Source organism: Borostomias antarcticus (assembly GCF_949987555.1).
Source record: "Borostomias antarcticus genome assembly, chromosome: 4".
Classification (NCBI taxonomy): Eukaryota; Metazoa; Chordata; class Actinopteri; order Stomiiformes; family Stomiidae; genus Borostomias; species Borostomias antarcticus.
Genome location: NC_140237.1, coordinates 25863932 through 25878931, shown reverse-complemented (window position 1 = coordinate 25878931; position 15000 = coordinate 25863932). Strand labels below are relative to the sequence as shown.

Below are 15000 nucleotides of genomic sequence, written 5' to 3'. Positions count from 1 at the left end.
CGTCCTACAGTTTCGGGGGGGGGCACGTGTGTGTGTGTGTCATGCTCAGTCCTCTGGTTCTGTGTAGATAGATGGACCTGGTGTGAACCCTCCTCAGAACAGAGGCAGCCTCTACAGCCTCCTCCACAGCCTCTACTACAGCCTCCACCATAGCCTCCACACAGGGCTGGACTGGGACAAAAAATCGGCCCTGGCATTTTTGGCCCAGACCGGCCCACAGGGCTGGACTGGGTGAATATTTCCTGCCGGGAAATGTAGCCCCAGTCAGGCCACTAGCCGAGCCGACGCGGTGAGATGGAACACCTTCAGTTTCGTTTTGTTGACGGGGGGGGGGGGGGGGGGCTGCGCGATTTGTTAACGGGGGGGGGGGGGGGAGGTGCTGCGCGATTTGTTGACGGGGGGGTGGGGGGGGGGGGGGTGCTGCGCGATTTCTTGACACCTGAAACTAACAGAGGGAGGGGTGGGGCCTACATATGATTGGGCCAGCCCAGTGTCACTATAGAGGATGGACCAATGGGCCGCTGTCCCTGCTCTATGGGCCGTTCGTTAGCTCTTTTTTTTTTTTTTTAGATCGGCCCACAAGTAGGTCCGGCCCACCGGGCATTTGCCCGGTACGCCACATGGCCAGTCCGGCCCTGCCTCCACAGTCTCTACAGCCTCCAGGGCCTCTAAAGACTCCAGGGCCTCTACAGCCTCCACAACCTCTACAACCTCCACAGCATCAAGGGCTTCTACAGCCTCTACAGCCTCCTCCACAGTCTCTACAGCCTCTACAGCCTCTACAGCCTCCAGGGCCTCTGCAGCCTCTCACACAGGATGAGCAGCAGAGGCCGGCTGGCCTGCAGTCATATAGATGATAATAATAGTAATAATAATAATAATAAATTGGATTTATATAGCGCTTCTCATTTGTAGAGACAGATCTCAAAGTGCTTTACAGATAAAAAAACAAACCTGACTCTCAAATATTTCCTAATCCCCTCACAGCTTACTGTAAATTATAAATTATCCTCTGGTTGAACTACTGCACTCCAGAGAGCAGAACACCTGTACCAAAACACAAACCTGCAGCAGGTAACACACAACGCCACAATCCTCTCCGATTAATTTAAAAATCTGCTTCCAGGGGGGAAAATATGTGACAAAACGAGAGCCGGCTAAGCCTGACTGACACAGATGTTCGTCGGCGTTGGGAGAAAGAGAACAGAACAGAGACACAGTAAAACTAGAAGAAGCTAATTAATTCGTTCAGCGGTGAGGAAAATGGGAATCTCTCCCTCTCTTAGTCAACTTGAACATTAGCTGGCGTCTAAAGTACTAAGGTCTATTTCAGAGTTTAGGGACTTCTCTAGAAAATTGTCTTTGCACCACGAAGAAGAAGTGAAAAACCCTGTCTAACTAAACACATTCTCCATCGTTAAACAGGTTGAATAAGAGCAGACACGTTGGATGCTTGCCTAATTACAGACTTCTACCAAGGACTTGGTCGATTATACGCACCCTATTGCCCAATCGTCCCCTGTCGCAGCTGTGGACAGTCTGTCACACAACCCCGCAGTAGGCGATTCGGAAAAGAGAGCCAGCGACCCGACTCTCTCAAGCCCGTGACTCCCACACCAGAGAGCGGCAGACCCCCACACCGAAATTATCGGTGGGATCCGTCCATACTCCGCGGTCCCCGGTCGGCAGCTGCGCCGGAACCCGATGCTTACAGACACTCCCACCAAAAATCTCCCTCAGGTCAAACCCCTGAGTCAGGCACACTCATCTCATCACTGAATCTGAATGTGAAAGGGCTGACTCACCAGCCGTGAAATCCCCGTTCTGGTCGATGAAAGCGTTGGAATGAGGGACGCGCATCTTCACAGGCGAGGTCAGAGCTTTCTGGCAGCTAACAGTCCTGACAGGAGACAACGAATCAGGAGGTCAGTCTCTAAAACACACAACACAAACTTGGAATTGAACTTGTAACCTAATTGTTTAGTTTTGTGGGATTGTATGAACAATTCAAATCAAATCAAATCAAACTGTATTTGTATAGTGCATTTCATACACAGAGGCAACACAATGCGCTTAACAGAGAGCAATGGGGAGGTGGGTATAGATCCTACACCTACATATTCCAGAGGGAAGCAAAAAAACAGTTTCACCCAGGGGCTAGAAAAGTGACCTGTAAAAATTCTTCCCTGACCTCTCTCAATGAGACGATCGAGCAAGCTCCTGGAAATTGTTTGTCTATTGGCTACAAATATTTACAGAGCAATAAACATGGGCTAAATACTTCCTAGGAGAGACATGACTATCAGTAGAGTAGATAAATAGTTACAGAGATGTTGCCTAGAGGCCTTAGCAGACAGGCTCCTGAAGAATATAGAGTAAAGTAGGTATAGCAGCTAAGCTGAAGTGGGGAGACTAAATTCATTGTTTTCTTTTCTTTGTTTTCCTTTTCTTTACATAATTCCACTTCACCAGTCGCTGCAAACACATAATTTCCTGAGCTTACCTTTGAGTGAGAAAACAGACTTCAGTGGAGGAATCAGCAGATATGACTCCAAAGATGTCTGGGATCATGTCTCCGTTGAAACTACAGACAGAGAAATGACAGGGTTCAAACCATATTCTATTTTGGTGCAATAGAGATTGTGTGGGAATTTATAACAGACTAAATATTCTGAAATAGATAACATACAATAAAAGGTAACTAGTTGTAGGTGGGATGTTTAACTTACTCCATGACGAGAGGCTGGTCTGCAAATGTCTTGTTGAGGTCGACTCGTAAACTTGTGTCTGTCGAATAGGAGCAACAACAACAAAAAAATATTTAACCACAAAACCATTTGTTCAATCCAGTTAAATCCAATTAGACGTTACTGTGGAAAGAAAAAATGTACTTCACGAAGATAAAAGTTTTAGCACTTATAAGTTTCTAGCTTCAAACCATGTTCAGGAACTGGTGAGGGTAATTGTTCCAGAACTGTTTTACTAAGTGGTCCAGAACTAGGCTGTTCTACTAAGTGGTCCAGTACTAGACTGTTCTACTGAGTGGTCCAGTACTAGACTGTTCTACTGAGTGGTCCAGTACTAGACTGTTCTACTGAATGGTCCAGAACTAGGCTGTTCTACTGAGTGGTCCAGTACTAGGCTGTTCTACTGAGTGGTCCAGTACTAGACTGTTCTACTGAGTGGTCCAGTACTAGACTGTTCTACTGAGTGGTCCAGTACTAGGCTGTTCTACTGAGTGGTCCAGTACTAGACTGTTCTACTGAGTGGTCCAGTACTAGGCTGTTCTACCCAGAGTTTGGTTGTTTCCCCAGAAGACGAAGACCAGGGTCTCAGGGGGCTTGCGCTGGGCGGTGATGAGCACGTCCATCTGGGAGTCTCCGTCATAGTCTCCAGGAACCACGCTGGTGAGGATGACACCACTGGACAAGAAGAGAGAGATCAGTATTAGTACAATAAGAGAGAGATCAGTACTAGTACAAGAAGAGAGAGATCAGTAGGAGGACAAGCTTTGTGTTTGTGTCAGACAGTCAGTAACATGCAGGCGGCTGTACAGCCTGAATTATCTACAAATCATAGGGAATCATGAATACTTAAAGATGGCATGTTATTGGTACATCAGTCCGCCAACCAGGTGGCGAGCTGCCTGCATGTTGAGTGCTGCAAATGTACCAGGGTTCATATTGGTTATTCCCCTTGCCTGTTGTTATTTTGTTTATGTGATTGGCTGGTGGGCGTAGCTTGTTTGATTTGGGACGGTGTGTCTGTTAGATCTGTCCCAGTCTGTGAACGCACCACCAGCGGTAGGTTCAAGTACAAAAGCACTTGTCCATAAAATTGATTTATTTCAAATGAAGATACAGGTAGGAACGTGTAATTTGCAGAATTTTGTTGTTAATGTATTTTGGAATCTTTTGCATGATTTAAGAGTACCTTTGCATGTCATATTTTGTTATTTATCGAGTTTTGCTTCCACGTTAAGTAAGTAGCTAACTAGTTGAATGGGTACGTTACTTCTCTTGCACAGTGTATGACCCGCAAGTGAACGAGGCTACCGTATGAATGACGCCTGCATTACATGTGGTTGTCAAACAGGTACACAATTGTTTTGTATATTGTAATTGTATTTGTTTTGTATTGAGACTTCGGTCAATCTGAAGGATCTGTTCCAGTCTGTGAACGCGCCACCAGCGTGTTTGACCCGTGAGTGAACGAGGCTGCCTTATGAATGACGCCTGCATTGCACGTTGTTGTCAAACAGAGAATAAACATCTTGACTGGGATCCTGCCATCATCCGTTATTACACAACGCAAGAGAAGTCTGTTACACAAACACACTGCAACTATCAGACAAAACCACGTTAATCATAGTAGTTTAGTAGTAGAAGTTCATCTTCCACAGCATCATAGCAGTGTATTTTTTTCAGACTGCTTTCCATGCCCACTACACCTCTTGCACCTTGACCTGATAGGCTAGAGTAGCTTTAGTAGTGGTGGTAGTAGTAGTAGTAGTAGTAGTAGTAGTAGTAGTAGTAGTAGAAGTGTTGGTGGTGGTGGTGGTAGTAGTAGTAGTAGTAGTAGTAGTGGTGGTGGTGGTGGTGGTGGTGGTGGTAGTAGTAGAAGTAGTAGTAGTAGTAGTAGTAATAGTAGTAGTGTATGTCATAGTATGATATCACCCACAGTTAAACTTACGGAGGCAGGAGGTCCTTTGTGACATTTACTCTTGGCTTGAAGTATGGAGCTTTCAGATCTGCCAGGAAAATAATCAGCTCAGACTCTGAAATACAAACAAACAAGAGTAGGGATAGGGGCAAACGCATATTTCATCATTAACAGTCGTGTAATTCCAAATAAGTGTATGTTAGGATGATTATTCTGTCTCTAGTTACATTGTCTGTATCATCAAATAAACGGTTACCTACAGTATTAGGGCAGCAGCTAAAATACTCAACCAACATTTGTTTACATATCCATGGCTGCTAGGCTGCTGTCACAAGATATTCACAATTTAGCATACGTCCGTTCACAAGGTGATCTCAAATATGTATGAAACAAAGTGATTAGCTGGCTAGTCTTATGATAACGTTGTCATATGAAGAAGGCAATACGTACGTTCTCTGATTATGAATAAGTCGGTCTGTTTATCCGAGTTAAAATCACCAAAGGCAGCCACGGTGCCATAATTTTCTGACCCAAATAAATCGGTCGTTACATCTTGAAGAGCATATGACAAACTCCACCCTGATATATATATCATAAATGACAAAATATACTTTAAAATCGTCCTCATCCTGATAGATGCTCAGCTCAAGACAACACGAACTGAAATACTGCAGTACACTTTACGGTAGGGCGGACGTCATGAACTATGTGAGGCATAAAAAAAACGATGTATGCATTTTCAGACAAATCTTGGGGGTTGACAGCTTTCAATAATAGCAACAATGACTGTCCCAAGGTTGTGTCTAATATCTTTATATTTTGTATTTAAGTGAGCGAGTAGTGACGACAAGGCATCGGGTCTTCCTTATTTGCAGCAGTGTCGCTAAGCGCGACGTTCTGACAGTTCATGTAAACATGGCGAGCTTGGCAGATGTCGGCTGGAAGCTGCTGGAATTCAAAGCCAGATCAAAGCGATCAGGTTTGGCACATTCGCTGCATGACATCGCGCAACATTGCATATTTTTTTCCGACGACTGAGCCTTAAATGCCCGTAAATGTGTTAGGCTGTGTGTTGACAGGAAAGTTACATGATAGGTGTGTTTGTTTGCTTGCAAGCCACTGCAGTGGTAGACTAGGCATAAAGGTCAGAGTTTATAAGTTTGCAGTAGCCTACTGAGGCGCTATTTTAAGACCTGGCCTTAAACTGTTTGTCCTTGTTCGGATTTTAAAAAAGTAGCCATCAAATCTAGTCTAAACTTTGCATAAGAATACAGAGTACGCCTACTCTGTTCACCATGCCTGGCTGACATAGCCTAGGCTACATGTCAGCCTGTGGCCTGTCCATGTTTTAACAGCAATACAATATGCATTCTAATCTCTTAATGATTGGTCCATGGATTAATGTAGTTTACTAAAACAGGGATAATTCCATTTGCATGGTATTGAATGTGTGGTACAGCACCCTGCATGTCAGATTTGCTTCACCCATCTAAAATATTAACTTGCCATGTAATTCAGTGTTGATTTGGGCCTGTGGAACTCTACCAACTAACCCTCTTGTGAATTGCCATTAGATGTGATCTAATTTAGCTGTGAGACGAATATCCTTAACATCACCTGCTGAGAATGGCCAGCTCACAGTGTGAGGTTTCTGGAGTCCAGCGGATCCTCCACAGTCATGGTGAGTGGTGAACTGGACCTGTAGTAAAGCTCTACAACCCTGGAGCCGTATACCAATCACTTTCCACCAGATCTAGACTTAATCAACTGCACAGTAGCCTATTGTAACGGTCATGGACTGATTGGACTCAATCAATCAATCACAATTATCCCAATAATCAAATGGTCTGATAAAATAATCTAATCCCTGAGCCCATGAATACAGCCCCTGGTTTGATCTAAAGTAAGATACAGCGTGACCTTTATAATTCTAGTTATAAACAGTAATAAAGCAGTGTAAGGTTCTAATTAACAGACATTTAGATATAGAAAAGCCTTATTTCAACCAATAATGAACTCTCTCAGACGCTGTGTTCATTACCTCCGCCCAGAACAAAGTCTGTTCAGTGTTTGATGTTTTCGGTGCCGTGTGTTAGTCTGTCTGTTAGTCTGTCTGTCTCTGTCTGTCTGTCTGTCAGTTTGTTTGTTAGTCAGCACAGTTACGCAAAAACTACCAGGCCGATTTTTATGAAACTTGGTGGAGGGGAGTACCTTGGGCCACTGAAGAATCCATTACATGTCGGAGCTGACCTGAATCACGGGGCAGATCCACTAATTATTTTTCACTTTCGTTAACATTGCCAGATAGACCAGACCAACACATAAGGGTACTTCACAATTTTAATATATCCATGGCTAGTATGCCAATAACCTATTTGCCGCTATTAGGACCGAAATTATTTCATTATGGCATAGTGGCGAAGATCAACTGCTTTGAATTAGATTTTGCCTGTGGCTAACTAGATTACTGCTGTGGTCATGTCATATCTAGCTAGCTAGGTTACTGCTGTGGTCATGTCATATCAGCTCGGCCTTTAACACCATCCTCCTGGCCACACTGGAGCCTGGGCTCTCCCTGCTACAAGTGCCTGACTCCACCCGCAGGTGGATCACGGACTTGCTGTCCAACAGGACACAGCGTGTGCAGCCGGTGGAAGAACATCTCTGACCCAGAGTCCACCAGTACCGGCTCCCCACAAGGGAGTTGTTGGGGGGTGTTCTTTACCCCCTACCATTCTCACTGTACATGAACAGCTGCACCACCAGCCATCAGTCCGTGAAGCTCTTGAAGTTTGCGGAGGACACCACCCTCATAGGACTGAACTCCAAGCGGGTCGAGTCCGCCTACAGGTGAGAGATTGAATAGCTGCTGACCTAGTGCGGCCGGAACAACCTGGAGCTTAACGCTCTAAAGGCAGTGGAAATGGTGGGCGACTTCAGGAAACACTCAGCCCCCCCCCCGTCACCCTGCATGACACCCCGGTTGCCACTGTGGACTCCTTCCGCTTCCTGGGTACTGTCATTTCCTGGGACCTCAAGTGGGAATTGAACGTCAGCACCCTGATTAAGAAGGCTCAGCAGGGGATGTGCTTTCTGCGGCTGCTGAAGAAATTCAGCCTGCCACGGACCATGATGGTACAATTCTACACCTCCATCATCAAGTCCATCCTCTCCTTCTCCATCACCACCTGGTTCCCTGCCGCTTCAGTCAAGGACTCAAGGACAAAACTAATTTGTGGTGGGTGATACGCTCGGCGGAGAGGGTGATTGGCTGCGCCCTGCCCTCCCTCCAGGCCCTGCATGACTCCAGGCCCCGCCCTCCCTCCAGGCCCTGCATGACTCCAGGGTGCTGAAGCGGGACAGAAAGATCATGGCTGCGGTCGTTAAAGACTAAAACTGTTCGACACAACCCAGATACAGTAGCAAGAGGATCTGGGCCATATATGGGCCGGAACTAAGCCACAAGGGCCAGATCTGGCCTGTATATGGCCCAGATCCGCTTGCTATCTGGGAAGAACCGTTTTTCCCCCACGGCCACCAGCCTTATCAACATGGCTCTCTCCCCTGCCCCCGGCAATTTTTGTACTAAACTGACTACTGCACTGACTCTTGTGTAGTACAATTGCACTGCTGACCACAGGTGGTACAGATCGGCAATTCCACCTCCTCCACACTGACAGCACCAGTACCCAGATAGCAAGCGGATCTGGGCCATATGCAGCCCAGATCTGGCCCTTGTGGCTTAGTTCCGGCCCATATATGGCCCAGAATTATAACACATCCGCTTGCTATCGGGCCCCCCCAGGGCTGCGTGCTCAGCCCCCTGCTGTTCTCCCTGCACACCCACGACTGCACGTCCCCCCACAGCTCCAACACCGTCATCAAGTCTGCTGACGACACCACCATCATCGGACGCATCCTAGACGGTGATGAGTCGGCCTACAGAGCAGAGGTGAGAACACTGACACCGTGGTGTCAGGATAATAACCTCCTGCTCAACGTCAACAAGACCAAGGAGCTGATCGCGGATTACAGGAGGCTGCAGGGAGGGGACCCTAATGTCTTATGCTGACGACATGCATCATGGGTGGAGGTCTACGCCCTCTAGTTGCTTAACAGCTTACATGCAACTATGGCTCTGAAACCATACGACACTCCTCTCCATGCCTTAGGAATGAAATCGAAATGTTGTAATTTGCATACTGGACCAGAGCACGACAAGTTATCTTTCAAAAGAGGGAGGGATCGGCTTTGTCGTCTACTACTTAAAAAGCTGATGAAAATTATGGTAATTTGACTGAAAATGTACCTGAGGTATTGACCCAGGGTCAATCCCATTAAAATGTAAATCACTCTAAAGTTAAATGTGGATTTGAACGAGAGGCAACAGATGGGCTTTCCCTGGAACTCTCTCTTCTCTGATGCAAGAACAGTGTTTCAGAAGGCAAGTAGTTCCATTAGTCGGTCAGTCTGTCAGTTCCACAGGAATCTGAGCTTGGCTCCTGGAATCACTCAGGTTTGTAATGATATGTTGACTTGATGTGTGGAGAACATGGAGCTTGTTTTGACGGCATGCTCTAATGCACTTGTGTATCCCTATGATGGGGGCAGGGGTGCATCTCTGGGTGTAACTGTGTTATGAACATGCTATACACTTGTTATTAGCGTGTGGTTATAAATGACTGTGTTTGTCCCTTCCCAGGGTCCATCTATGAACCCCTGAAGCTGTCTATCCTCCACCGGGAGGACGAGCCTCTCTGGGAGAAACTGGAGCGCTACTACAATGCTGGTGAGACCACTAATGCGTTGATCTGGGGGTTAAATGAACCACTAACATGTTGATCTGTGGGGTTAAATGTACCACTAACATGTTGATCTCTGGGTTAATTAAATGTACTGCTAACGTGTTGATCTGTGGGTTAAATGTACCACTAGCGTGTTGATCTGTGGGTTAAATGTACCACTAGCATGTTGATCTGTGGGTTAAATGTACCACTAATATTTCGCTGATACACTACATAAGCTACGCTAACTACGTTACTGCATGCTGCAGATCTCTCTATGGACACTTCATGCAAAAATCTGGTGTTAAAATCCTGGCAATTCATTGCTAGCGCCGAAATCCCGACAACCCCAATCATTAATGGCTTTCGCGATCAGGCGTTCCCACCCATTGATATGCCCCGCTCATCTAACCTGGGCTACCTGGTCTCTCATTTGCTGCTACGACTTGTCACTCTTTCAATTTTGACCCGTCGATACGACCTCAGAACACCAGCTTGGGCGGTGAAGTGGCACAGACTCTATTATGTAGTATGCGGAGCGCAGCCATTCAGCGTAACAGTGTCTGGAGACTAAATGGAGGAACATCACACTCTGTTCCTCCAACACAGGTTTTCTCCATTGGGATCTTCTCCTGGTCACGATGATATGTCGTTGTAAACATCCTATTGAGTGTAATATACCAGAAAATAGATTTCCTGACTGTAGGCCTAGAGAACATCTTACGGTCTTGATACAGATGGTGTACTGATGCTTAAACTATAAACGACTTCGGAAACTTTAGGAATTGCTGATATCATACTGTACAACAACTGAATATGGGCTGTTGTAAAGAGTTGACAGTTGGAATAGAGCATGAGTACATCCAGTAAAGTTGAGATGGTGTTGGGTTGAAGTGTGTTGAGATGGTATTGGGGTTAGGGTTAGGTTGAACTGTGTGGTACTATGTTGAGATGGTGTTGGGGTAAGGGTTAGGTTGAAGTGTGTTGGGTTGAAGTGTGTGATACTGTGTTGAGATGGTTTTGGGTTGAAGTGTGTGGTACTGTGCTTAGATGGTGTTGGGTTGGAGTGTGGGGTACTGTGTTGAGATGTTGGGTTGAAGTGTGTGGTACTGTGTTGAGATGTTGTTGGGTTGAAGTGTGTGGTACTGTGTTGAGATGTTGTTGGGTTGAAGTGTGTGGTACTGTGTTGAGATGGTGTTGGGTGGAAGTGTGTGGTACTGTGCTGTGTGTTTCTGCTGTGTGAAGTGCAGGTGCACTGTAGGCCTGCTTGGAATATTTTGTCTGGTGGTCTGAGAGTGTGATGTGAGAGTGTGTGTGTACTTGGGCAGACTCGGACACAGCACTGTTTCCACACACACACACACGTGCGCGCACACACACACACACAGCAGCAGTGTGTGGTACTGTGTTGAGGCAGGTCCGCTCCTCAGTAGTGACAGTGACAGGGAGAAAGCATTCAGCTTGGCAACATTGCAGATTGCATCACTTTTGTCCGTTACGAGAAGGAGGAACTTGTCTTTCTCAGTGCGACATTGTGTTGGTGTGTGTGTGTGTGTGTGTTTGTGGGTGTGTGTGTGGGTGTGTGTGTGTGTGGGGGGGGGGAGAGAGACGGTTGAGAGAGAGAGGCGGGGGAAGAGACAGGGACAGAGAGGGGAGAGAGACAGGGGAGACGGGGAGAGAGAGAGAGAGACGGGGGAGAGAGAGAGACAGGGGAGAGAGACGGGAGAGAGAAATGGGGGAGAGAGAGAGACGCGGGAGAGAGACGCGGGAGAGAGAGAGATGGGGAGAGAGAGACCGGGAGAGAGAGGGAGAGCCTGGGAGAGAGGGAGAGAGACGGGGGAGAGAGAGAGACGGAGGAGAGAGAGACCGGGAGAGAGAGAGAGAGCCCGGGAGAGAGAGAGAGACGGGCTGGTGTACCACCCCCCCCCCCCTGCTGCTCGTCTGCCAGACTACTCAGTGAGATAATCACCAGGTGAAGCGCTCGCCTCTCAGCCAGCTCAGTTTGAGCAGGGGAACAAAAGCAGGCTATTGTTATCACCAGCACACAGGCCTAGAGGCTGACTCCCCGCTCTCTGCCTCTGAGGTCATGCATGCCACAGATTGGGTAGGGTTTTCTGTTACTGTGTTGTGCCACAGCGCAGTAGGCGGAGCCAGGGCTGACGGCGCCGGGGGGGGCGGAGCTCTTGAACATTTGGGAGAGACGGACAACAGGGCCGTCCCTCCCAGTTCATCTACTTCCTCTGTGTGACTCCTTATATGGTGTTGTGGTCATACTCCAGTGCGCTTTCTCTGTCTTTGTCCCTCTCTCTCTCTCTCTCTCTCTCTCTATAACACACATGTGCATCCTCACTCTGTCTTTTCTGCCTCTGTCTCGCTCTCACTCCTCTTCCATCCTCCCTTCCCTCCCTCCTTCCATCCATCCCTCTCTCCCCTACCCGCGGGGCCAGAGAAATGGTCCATTGTGAGAGAGAGACTATGTATGTCTGAAGCATTAGCTGTTGATGCAGTGGAACATTAGCTTGATGGATGAGAAGGGAGCATCTCCAACATCACTTGATTTGCATCCAGAGTGCTGTGTGTGTGTGTGTGTGTGTGTGTGTGTTTGTGTTTGTGTGTGTGTGTGTGTGTGTGTGTGTGTGTGTGTGTGTGTGTGTGTGTGCGTGTGCGCGTGTGCGTGTGTGCGTGCCTGTGTGTGTGTTCAATCATCCAAGCTTCTTCTTGACTCTGTTCTAAGGACAGCCGAGGCCGAGGCCTCTGGAGTCTCTCTCTCTCTCTCTCTCTCTCTCTCTCTCTCTCTCTCTCTCTCCCCCTCCCTCTCTCTCTCTCTCTCTCTCTCTCTCTGTCTCTCTGTCTCTCTCTTGGCTACGCTAGCATAGCTAACAACAGACAGATCTGTAATAAAGGTACTGCACTTGACTTGGAATAGCCATCATAAAGTCCATCTACTGTATATATTTCAGGTTTAGTTTAGGGCCAAATCACAGGTGGTTGACAGGCTTTTACAATAGACCGTTTCCACACGGAGCAGCTGGGAAGGAATGATATCCTTCCAGGGTATTCAGGGTTAGGGTTAGTCACAGTCTACCAGGCTAGTTACAGTCTACTAGGCAAGTTACAGTCTACTAGGCTAGTCACAGTCTACCAGGCTAGTTACAGTCTACTAGGCTAGTCACAGTCTACCAGGCTAGTTACAGTCTACAAGGCTAGTTACAGTCTCCCAGGCTAGTTACAGTCTACCATGCTAGTTACAGTCTACCATGCTAGTTACAGTACAGTCTACCATGCTAGTTACAGTCTCCCAGGCTAGTACAGTCTCCCTGCCAGGCTAGTCACAGTCTACCAGGCTAGTTACAGTCTACCAGGCTAGATACAGTCGACCAGGCTAGATACAGTCGACCAGGCTAGATACAGTCTACCAGGCTAGATACAGTCTACCATGCTAGTTACAGTCTACCAGGTAACTCACAGTCTACAAGGCTAGATACAGTCTACCAGGCTAGTCACAGTCTACCAGGCTAGTCACAGTCTACCAGGCTAGTTACAGTCTACCAGGCTAGTCACAGTCTACCATGCTAGTCACAGTCTACCAGCAGCCTAGAAGGGTGATATAGACAGACTAAACAAGCTGGTGAGGAAGGCCAGCTCTGTGGTGGGGGGAAACTGGACAGCCTGGAGGAGGTGGGAATGAGGAGGATGGGGGGCAAGCTGCTGTCCATCATGGAGAACCCCTCTCACCCCCTCTTTGAAGAGCTGAGCTGAGGAGGAGCTGATTAAGCCACAGGATGATCCTGCCTAAAATTAAGACTGACAGGTTTGGCAACTCCTTTGTCCCAGCAGCCATTAAATGGTTTAACAAGTGCCATTAACTTGCACTTTGCACTTTGGTACATGCTCATATTGTGGTATGTATAGTTATGTTTATATTTATGGATCTATATTGAGGGACATATGAATCAGAGTGTGTATTTTTTTAGAATTTGAGTATATGTTTATATTTATGGCCTACTATTGTATTTATTATCTATTTGATGCATTGTGACTGTAGATTGTATTTTATTTTGGGGCTTATAGAGATGGCTGGTTGCCTGTGTTTTAGTACTGCACATTCTGTGTTATCCTCCACTATCTACTCCCATATTTTCTGTGTGGCTATGTTTGTTGTCTGTATGCTGCTGAAAGAAATGGAATTTCCCCTTTGGGAATCAATAAAGGCTATCGTATCGTATCGTACCAGGCTAGTCACAGTCTACCAGGCTAGTCACAGTCTACCAGGCTAGTCACAGTCTGCCAGGCTAGTCACAGTCTGCCAGGCTAGTCACAGTCTACCAGGCTAGTCACAGTCTGCCAGGTTCATTAATGCATGACACATCCAAACAAGCTATTTACCTCTTCTTTTTTCCCAGCATGCTCCAATGGGTAGGACTGACTCCCCGGAGCCACTGAGAGGTTTATTAATGTTTTTGCGCGTGGCTGGAAGCCAGCGCACCTAGTATAGCGTCGGTCGGCTTATCACTCACTCCCTCCCTCCCTCCCGACAATGTTGGCCTGCATCTCTCTGTTGGCACCACAAGAGGCAGTAGTCACTACACACCAAAATCAAGAAGGACACCAAAATCAACCCGCCGACACCAAAATCAACCCGCCGATCTCCACTGCACGTAGAGTAGTGGTCAGAGCATTGGACTCCCACCCGGGAGACCGGGGTTCAAGACCCGTTGGGGATGACTTTATGGGACTATACCCCAAACCTCCACATGCTCATCCTTTCACTCCAACCTTTACCCCTTGCCTTATAGGTCAGATCCTGTCCCAACCCCAACCCTTATTCTAACCCCAACCCACACTAGGGACTGGAAGGACACCAAAACCAACCCACCAATCATGTTCATCCTTTCACTCCAACCTTTTTATCCCTTACCTAAATTCCACAAGTAGAGTAGTGGTCAGAGCATTGGACTCCCACGCGGGACATTCTCAGAGATTACCGTCTACTTACTTCACCACCTAAAGGGAAGTGCATAAAGCAGGTAATGACTTTTGTCCAGAAACAGAAGTGGAACCAATTGCAAAATGGCTAACATTACAGGAATCATCAGTGCAACTGCTTTAGCCACTGACCGCTACTATTAATGTTATGGAAGCTGCTGCTAGTTGTTGTGAGCTCATGAGCTAACTGGCTATCCCGCTCTTATTGTGCTGGATTAGCATTGGAAGCATTGGAACTGATGTGTCCAGGCGACAATACCTATCTTAATTCATCAGACATTATTTCATGTAATTTCAATTCACAGCTGTTTCAGTGGAATGACTAGCTTCCGTCCTACCAGTCCTGAACAGAAACAAGCCAGCCACGCACATAAGCCAGGCTGGGCCTGGGCTGGTTTTGTCAGTCCTGTCACGGTCTGTCTCTTCTCCAGCCCTGCTGACTGTCTGCGTGAGCTGACCTGGCCCTGCGCACTACCAGACGACGGCCTAATGTGCTGATGAGAAATGAAGTGGCCTATTCAGACAGATTAGTCATCTCACGCAGGGACCTCTGGAGGGATGTGTGTGT

General features: G+C 47.2%; 2 protein-coding genes across 5 annotated transcripts in view; one reads left to right on the top strand and one right to left on the bottom strand.

Annotated features, from left to right (window-relative positions):
- The window catches only part of itfg1 (integrin alpha FG-GAP repeat containing 1), a 136092-nt gene extending 130793 nt beyond the window's left edge, over positions 1-5299 (bottom strand). For both annotated transcript variants that reach the window (XM_084437098.1, XM_084437099.1), the window contains exons 1-6: positions 5113-5299; positions 4693-4777; positions 3292-3422; positions 2730-2787; positions 2504-2584; positions 1806-1900 (exon numbers count right to left, since the gene is read on the bottom strand). In XM_084437098.1, the coding sequence (XP_084293224.1) occupies positions 1806-1900; positions 2504-2584; positions 2730-2787; positions 3292-3422; positions 4693-4777; positions 5113-5290 (628 nt within the window). In that variant the 5' untranslated portion in view covers positions 5291-5299. The remainder of the gene's footprint in view (positions 1-1805; positions 1901-2503; positions 2585-2729; positions 2788-3291; positions 3423-4692; positions 4778-5112) is intronic.
- A 278-nt stretch (positions 5300-5577) lies between these two features.
- Positions 5578-15000, top strand: part of phkb (phosphorylase kinase, beta) — a gene marked incomplete at its 5' end in the record, with an annotated part of 71587 nt that continues 62164 nt past the window's right edge. For 2 of the 3 annotated variants that reach the window (XM_084436713.1, XM_084436715.1), the window contains 2 exons: positions 5578-5641; positions 9365-9451. In XM_084436713.1, coding sequence (XP_084292839.1) covers positions 5578-5641; positions 9365-9451 — 151 coding nt within the window. Of the gene's footprint in view, positions 5642-6236; positions 6344-9364; positions 9452-15000 lie in introns of all 3 variants that reach the window. The other variant, XM_084436714.1, reaches the window with a different exon arrangement.